The sequence below is a fragment of the Antrostomus carolinensis genome, unplaced genomic scaffold (genome assembly GCF_000700745.2).
Source record: "Antrostomus carolinensis isolate BGI_N321 unplaced genomic scaffold, ASM70074v2 Scaffold29757, whole genome shotgun sequence".
NCBI lineage: Eukaryota > Metazoa > Chordata > Aves > Caprimulgiformes > Caprimulgidae > Antrostomus > Antrostomus carolinensis.
This window is the reverse complement of record NW_010325776.1, coordinates 4,221-12,373: the sequence shown is the minus strand read 5'-3', so window position 1 is coordinate 12,373 and position 8,153 is coordinate 4,221. Positions and strand designations below refer to the sequence as shown.

Below are 8,153 nucleotides of genomic sequence, written 5' to 3'. Positions count from 1 at the left end.
TATAGGTGACTTAAAATTTCTCTGTAATTTCCTAGTGCTTTGAACAGTGGGAAAACTTTGTGGACTGTTGCAGTTGAAGGAAGTGAAAATGACTTTTAATCATAATCCCACTGACCTTATATCCTTTTTATCTCCACTGCTTTAGCAGAAACAAATTAATAACATTAAAAAGTAAGGTGAGGCAAACATCTTTGAAAGGAATTCATCTCAAGTTTAAGATTCTTCACCTTTGTGTTCCTCCTCCACATCTTTTTCAGCTGAAGGAGTGCAGTAAACAGAACCTGTGCAGCTGTATTCTTCAAGAAGGGCAGAAGACAGTTTGAACCATGGCAAGCCAGGTAAGATCACTTGGTCAGAAACTCAGGCTTGCAGTGCCTAACTGGATTCCAGAACCACACTCAGAATTCCTAGTAAATGTAAAGCTGAAATAGCTAGCTTGCTCTGAGTTGGGTGTTCTTTTAGTCCTCTGATTTCTTCTGGTAATTTGGTAATCGGTGGCGGTCCTCTGGACACTTAATCCTATCGACTGAAGCAGGTTGGGGGATAACATTGAGCTTTGCAGTTTGGATTGTTTGAGCATGAGTTCTTGTGAAGGACCTTGCGCCTGACACTCTCTGTCAGACACATGTAGAGGTGTTCTAGAGGAAGAACGCTAAAGCCTGCGTAAGTAACAAATGCTGCGGAACGCCAGTCTTGTTTTTGGACATCTTCGTTCTTCGGAGTCTTAAATGAGGGAGGCAGCCTGTGTTAACACAGCTGTTGTTTCCCTCTTCTTTTGTGCAGTTACCCCACTTCCTTTTTAAACTGTGGTTTTTGGGGTTTTGGTTTTTCTTTCCTTTCTTGTTTTTTATTACTTTTTTTTTTCCAAGAGGCACTTTTTATGCCTCTTCCTGGCCTTGCGTCTGGGTTTGAGTTTTCCCCTCAGCCAAGCTAGTGCCTGTTCCTGGTCTGCTTTCTCCTTATGTTCCATTAATTGGCCTCCTCATGTTGTTCCTGGCCTGGGAGAGCGACTCACAGCTGGCTAGTGAGGAGAGGCATCTCGCATAAGAGAAGAAAGATCCCTGTGTGAGGGGAGATAGGGACAGCTGAGATCCCCTCTAGGCAAGAGTGACGATTTCCCTGCCTCTTCATCACTTAGACCGTGCGGCTTCTGGTTTGTTTTTTTTTTGCATCCTGGAGCTCCAGTGGAACACAGTCCGGTCCTGAAGCTAAACAACATTCAGGATTGGCCAGCATCGAAGGGCTATCTGCTTTTTCCCTAATCCCAAGAGGAAGCTGTCAGTCCTTTAGCCAGCTTGACAAGTCAGGGGAATATGGCTGTTCATACAATCCTTTGGCTCTGTTATTTTTGCCAGGCATTTTCCCCAGAGGCTGCTTTCCCTCATGGGAGGCGGAGGGAGAAATGGGACCCCAGGCTTCTTTCAAGGGCAAGGTGAATATGGGGAAATCACCTGTGGTGATGGGGAGTGGGAGGGAGGAATGTAAATGAGGCTAAATACTATAAATGTGATTTTTTTCTCCCAACAGGACCTACTGGCGAAAAAACGAGAATGCCTCCAGGCCTACAGCTGGTGGAGAACACCACAGAAGAAACGGAAGAAAAAGAACAAAATAAAACCAGGAAGAATAGAGTTTGTCCCTAGTAGTAGTGCAGTCAGGTAAACACTTTTTGAAGTGAGAAGCTCTGACCCCTTACCTGTTTGAATTGATAGTGACAAGTGAATGCCATCACTTACTTTTAAACTCCTGAAATGGCACTTACAGTGCCTACACGCTGAAGTATTGCTTATGGAAATGCAGTGCTAATAGAATAATTAAGTTTCTTCTTGTTTGTCTCTCCCATAATCACTGAGAAGTGGTGGCAAAATAGTTATGGCTTTTTTAAATCATGGCTGTACCTTGAGTTAATAGTTTTTCTTAGTATTTTTGCGCCTCCTTTCTCCCTTCCTCCCCATTCAGACAATAAATACTTCTTTTTAAAACCAACTTTGAAAAGTGGGTTGGTTTTTGGTAATAAAATGGGTCTTTGAAATGCCCTTTTTTTGGTGAAAGCAGTAGAATGGACCTGGTGAAATTGAGAACTTCATGCTGGAGTGATGGCATTGCAGTTCTCTGTGTTACTCAGCAGAGTTTTGTAGTCAATAACTTTGTCTCCTTGTTTGTTTGGTGATAAATACCTGCTTGTATGTTAGGTACCTTATGATTACAATCACCTTAGTCTCAAACTTGACAGTTGTTCTCTTTTTATCTTTTTAAAGACCAGATTATTCGATATTTGTTGGGGAGCTTACTCCAGAAGTGGATGATTTCCAGCTCTATGACTATTTCCTAAAGAGATACCCCTCATGTATTGACTGCAAAATAGCAACAGACCTGCTGGGATACTCCAGGTAACGCCTGTGAAAATGTGTAGTGCTGTCAGTATGTTTGCTTCTGTAAGTAATATATAGGAACTTGTGTCAGGTCTGTTTCTGCATTTTCTTCAGAGGCAGGAAGAGAGAGATTAGTCTCTAGTATTGCTTTTATTTTTTAACAGCGTAGATCCTTGTGTTTCTAAAACTTTTTGGTTAGTTGAAGCAGTTATTGTGATAAGCTTCAGTGTAGCCGTGTGCATATCTGCATGAAATAAATGAGATGGTGGGAGAAGGGAGGGCTGTGCACGGAGATCTGTGCTGCTGTGCTTCCATACAGCAGCATGGCCATTATCTGCAGTATTGAAGACAAAATAATTCCCTCTTTACACGTGGGAGGAAAGTGCAAGGCCTGGCGAATCCGTAGGGGGTTGGGAGACTGAACCTATTAATATTAGTAAGTAGAGTCTAACAGAAGCTATACTGGCCAGGGTGAGCCAGTTTGCTGCTCAGACAGTGCTGGCTGTAATAGTCATTCAAGAAACTTCAACAGAAAGCAAGTATCAGAAGAATGTTAATGCTGTACAGTGGTAGGAGTGGGCTAATACTAACTGATAAATTAACTGCTGTAAATGCAGAAACACGGGATCAGATAGCAAATAAAATGTATTGTTGCCCTGGCTTGCAGAAAGCTGCACCTTAATGCTGTCAAAAAACAAGCTTTTTGCTTCTGGCCCAAGTTTTTAATATGATTAAAGCATCTTCTGTGCATGTGCAGGTGCCAGAGAGGCTGCTTAGGTAGTGGAAGCTATAGTAGCTACTGTCTTGTGTTTCTGTAAAAAGCACAAATTGAATTTGTTAGCTTTGTAACTGTTTTGCATACTAGAACTTGTTTTCTCCCTTTTGAAAATTGTAGAGGGTATGCCTTTGTCAGATTTGGTGAGCAAGGTGATCAGATGAGGGCACTGCAAGACTGCCAGAATGCACCAGGTCTGGGGGGAAAACGAATCCGCCTGAGCATAGGAATTTCTAAAAGGTAACAAATGACTTGTGTGTTGATACAGTAATTCTAAATAATCAGATTCTTGTAGCTCTGCCTTTGTAAAGTCTGTGGCCCTTGCTGTAATGCCTGTACACATGATGCAGTCTACAAAACCAAAAATACATGTTTTGTATTACTGTAAAATAAATATAAAAATTATGTTCTGACTCCCTGGATTCATCAACCTTTTTCAGGATTTCTGGGGGAATCCAACTCTTGATTCTAGCCCAGGCTGTGTTAACTTTGGCTCAGCTGCTGCTGTAACCAGCCTTAATTCTTATGGAAGTGAAGCTGAATGCATTCATAAATATTTCCCAGGTTTGGGACTGTAGAAGGAACAACAAGTGGTTTTGAATTCTAGGGAGCTTTTCTTCTAGACCTTTTTCTCTAGCATAGGCAAGGTAGAAAATTGCTAGTTTTACAGTAGGCTGGCAGAAGAAGCAACTCTTAAGTGGAAAAATAGAGAATATGGGGGCGTGGGGGGGAAGAAACCAAAGGAGATGTTGCTTTGGAACAGTTTTAGAATACTAGTATTTGCTTTTCAAGTGATTGGGACAGCAGGGAATTTAAAGTTCATTGGTTCTGAGAAGGTTTTTCACTCTGCTGGCTCGGTTCTCTCATTCAGTTATTTAAGGCACTTCAAGTCTCTGAACAGTTAGAGAATTGATACCAAGTTTGATAAACTTGGATACAGAAAAAAAAAGAACTTAAATAAAAAATAAAACTATTTCAGTATATTCCTGAGGGTAGCTTGTACGTTCTGTTAAATAGCAAAAAAACCATCTTTTGTTACTCTTTACCCTGGATAATTCTGTAAAAGCTGTCTCTTTGCTTTAGAATGGAAATGCTCTTATCCAAGAGAGCGTGGTGGAGTCACCTTCCCTGGTGGGATTTAACAGACAGGCAGACAAGGTGCTTGGGGACATGGTTTAGAGGTGGAATTGGCAGTGTTGGGTTTATGGTTGGACTCGATGATCTTAAGGGTCTTTTCCAACCACTGTGATTCTGTGATTATCCAGATTTGCTCTGACTAAATTATTTTGAAAACAAGAAGAGGTCCCAAAGAAGCAAGTTTCCTCACTTCTGCTGTCCAGAAGAACGTCAGCAGTACTTTCAGATTTTTCTTTCCTACAGAGGTGTATGTAGGAGAGAAATTGGAAGCAGAAGACTTTAAGCCAATAAGTCATTTGTTCACTACAGTAGCAAGACAATAGAATACCCATTTATTAGGATGTGTGTGTACCTTTACAGGAGTGAAACACATGGAATATTGCTATTAAAACACATCACTAATCTGTATCTGTTTCTGAATGGCTGAGTGCTGTGCTCTCCTAGCATCAAAATATCCAGCTATCAGAGTAATTTGTCTCCAAGTTGCTTATATTGGAAACTGTTTCTGAGGTCCTTCAGTTTGTGCTCTTGTCAGAAAGCCTGGATCTGGCTTTTCTGGAATTGAGATGCAGAGAAGTAGGACTCTGCAAACACAAGGAGGTCTGCCTGTATGTGACTAGTGAAGAAATGTCAAAGCATGGAGGATTTTTTGGAATGTTTTAGTACTGACAACACTTATCCATTGATTCTTGTCATTAGTGTGATGTTGTCCCTCAGGAAATCCCCTCAGGAGAGGGAAAGTAGTGAAAACTAATCAGCTGGTCCTTTGGTCTCGAGACTCAATGAGTTCTGTCATTTTCCTGCTGGATGGTGGCAGTGCTGACTTCACCTGCCAGCTGTACTTTGGCAGCTGTTTAAGGACTAAAAATTGAGCAGGTGGAAGTAGATGTGGCAAACTGGCAGGTAGTGTCAGATGTTCCTCTGAAACAGATAATCTGACTTCACCCCCTTGTTTCTGGAAATAGTAGAATTTAGTATTAACCAAGCAAAAGATAAGAAGTGCTAATTAAGACTGACTGCATCTTTACAGCAGCTGTGCTTGATAAATGTCTCTGGTCTTAAATAAATCAGCTTTTAGCAGAGCACAAAGATTTATCAGCAGCCTGCTTATACAGTTAATAAAAACACTCAAAATGGATACAGTGTCATGACTCAAGTTAATCCATGAGAATAATTACTTTTGGTGTTGGTGAAGATGGGAGCATTTGCTTCTGTATAAACATGCGATCTTGTGCTGTGACTTAGGCTGTTGCTTAGGCAACTGCTCAGAAAAGCTTCCTTTTAAAACTTTGAGATGCATAAGCTGGCAAATTGTTTACCTTCAGAACTGGCTTTGCAGTTTATTGTTCCTGAACTCTAACTGTATTTACCACCTCATGTTTCAGACTGAAAGCAGAATTCCAGCGGTACCAGTCCTACAACTATAATGATTATTACCAAGATTATCAGAATTACTACTCACAGTGGAATTATGATCCTTATGCTGAATACAACTACAGCTCCTATACTCCCTATGATAACATGCAAGCTGTTGGAGACTGCTCTTTAGGAGATGCTGTTATGGCTCCAGCTGTTTTTGAGGTAAAGATACTACACACTTCTTTAAATAAAAGAATTTGCAAATATTAAGTTGTAGGAATTGTGTAAGCCAGAGCAAAAACAAGTCCTAAAACTGAAATCATGCTTTCTGCTTAGTGTGGAGGTCAGAATAGCAGGCTTCCTTCAGAGTTACTGTGATTTAAGTGCTTAAGTGGTGCGTCTATAAAATTAGATATGTAAACACCATTATTTGTTCATATATGCCAAATAACAGTTCTGATGGCATAATTGTGTATGTGGCTTCCTCTCTTCCTGTTTTTCTGACATGCTTTGCTTAAAGCAAACTAAAAAATTACTGTAAGATGGGTCTTACCTTAGATCAGCCAATTTATCAATTACAGCTTCTGGAAGTCCCTTCCAACCTGAACCAGACTAGGATTTTTCTTAAAAAAAAAAAAAACAAAAAAAAACAAAAAAAAAAAACCCCAAAACTAAACCCAAAACACCCCCAAACAAACAAAAAAACCCCCCACAACAACAATAAAAAGCCCCCAATTACCAAACACCCAAAACCAAACAAAAGAAAAAACCCTGAAAAACAACACCTTCCCCTTCCAAACCAAACAAACCAAAAAAGAACCAGGCAGGAAAAAAAACCCAGCAAAAAACCCCCACAAAACAAAACCAAAACCACCCCTCCTCAACAAACACAACCCCCCCCTACCTCTTGTTGTGGGAGAAGGGAAAGGTTTGGGAGTACAAAATCAGTTTGGATTTGTTATACTTCCTGAAATGGATTATGATTAAACTTAAAAGGTTTTATTTTCTTTATAGGAAACTGCACCTATGACTGAAATCAGTGATGACCTAATAACTGAAGGTAATGATGATTCTGTCACTGCAGTTTGAATGTGGCTGTACTTGTGCCCTTTAGCAATAACAAGCCAATGACTATTGGATGAAGAATGTCTTGGAAATTGAGCTGATATAGTGGGGATCCTCTGTGGTTTATAGCTGAGCTGAGGTAGGATTTTAAAGCTGATAATGAACGCCACACCAAGTAGAATGGGACATTGTCAACACCACTTCATAGCAGGTTTCTTGTAACTTTGCCTTCATTCACCTTACAGAATGGTCTAATAGAGAATTTGTTGTATCTTTGTATTGATACAACAATCGTGCTAAGATCCTGCAAAGCCTATTCTATGTTAAACTCATTAATAGGCAAAAGCTTGCTTTTTCTAAATCCTGAGGTAAAAGCTCATGTTGCAGGTGCTGAAAGGAGGATTCAGCTTACACATAAAGATTTGGTACCAAACTTAATTGTTTGGCCTGGAAGGTTTGCAGACAGTTCCTTGTGTACAGACATCTTGTGTCAGTGTTTGGAAACTTTATCCTGCATAACATATTGTAGTAGAAATGAATTAAGTGGATTTTTGGAGAGTTTAATGGTTAATTATCCTTAAATCTGCTCTTTACCTTGAAATACTGAGATAGTCCTAACATTCTAATACACAAATTCCAAAAGAAGTTGGACTTGTCAGGTTTGTTAAAACTCTAGTCATCTTATTGATGTAGTATTACATCCATTAAATTTAGCTAAAACATGCTTTATTAAGCATTTACTGCAGGATTTTGTGTGCATGCCTCCCAAGATCTGACACTTGTACTTTTATTTTCAGATCCACAACTTTACTTGGATGTTGATGAAATGAACAGACAGTTCATGGAAACAAGTGAAGAACTCTATGATTCCCTCATGAATTGTCACTGGCAACCTCTGGATACGGTCACTTCTGACATCCCCCCTGCTATTTAAGTGTCTTATATAGCATGACCGTTATGACCAAGGTGCTAAAATTACATTTCTTCTACATTACTCTAGATCATAAGTTTTAAAGCACAATGATAGGTTGGGGTTGTTTTGGTTTTTTTTTTTGCTATGCTTTTGACAGTTTCTGTAATCTTTTTTTTTTGTTGTTGTTGTTGTTCATCACTCTACTCTTGGAGCATCTTGAAATCATGTAAATATTCTAGAAATGTAAAGAGTTCAATGGGGTCTAAAGATAGACTTGCCTGTGTAAATAAAACTTTGTTTCTGCAAACCTGCCAGCAAGGGATTTTACTTACATACGTGAAGCACATTCTCTTCTGGCTTGTGGAATTTAGCTGGAGGCAGTTAGGGTATTTCAGCTGTCAGGGCGCTAGCAAAAACTAGCTGTCCTGTATTTCCAAGTTACCTAGGCAATCTCTTACAAGCTCTTACCACACTTGCTTAGATGATAGGTGTATTTGGGAGATGCCCTGAGGGTTTGCTATAGGAACACTTG

At 39.9% G+C, this 8,153-nt stretch overlaps 1 protein-coding gene across 2 annotated transcripts; it reads left to right on the top strand.

Moving 5' to 3' along the window:
* Positions 1 to 257: 257 nt before the first annotated feature.
* LOC104519920 (tRNA selenocysteine 1-associated protein 1) lies at positions 258 to 7,928 on the top strand. Of its 2 annotated transcripts, none has more exons than XM_010171371.1 (7): positions 258 to 338; positions 1,528 to 1,658; positions 2,259 to 2,390; positions 3,268 to 3,387; positions 5,670 to 5,865; positions 6,658 to 6,703; positions 7,506 to 7,928. In XM_010171371.1, exons 1-7 carry the CDS (start codon positions 327 to 329, stop codon positions 7,640 to 7,642), a joined length of 774 nt encoding a protein of 257 aa, XP_010169673.1. In that variant the 5' UTR covers positions 258 to 326; the 3' UTR covers positions 7,643 to 7,928. The 2 variants fall into 2 exon arrangements, with proteins under 2 accessions (XP_010169673.1, XP_010169672.1); XM_010171370.1 differs by lacking the exon at positions 258 to 338 and adding an exon at positions 1,361 to 1,432.
* Positions 7,929 to 8,153: the final 225 nt, after the last annotated feature.

Excerpts from the sequence above, each read along its gene's own strand:
- LOC104519920 (XM_010171370.1), top strand. The coding sequence starts at position 1,403 with ATGGGACCCCAGGCTTCTTTCAAGGGCAAG. Across the intron at positions 2,391-3,267 it reads GACCTGCTGGGATACTCCAG|AGGGTATGCCTTTGTCAGAT; the intron begins GTAACGCCTGTG and ends TGAAAATTGTAG. Across the intron at positions 6,704-7,505 it reads TGATGACCTAATAACTGAAG|ATCCACAACTTTACTTGGAT; the intron begins GTAATGATGATT and ends TTTTATTTTCAG.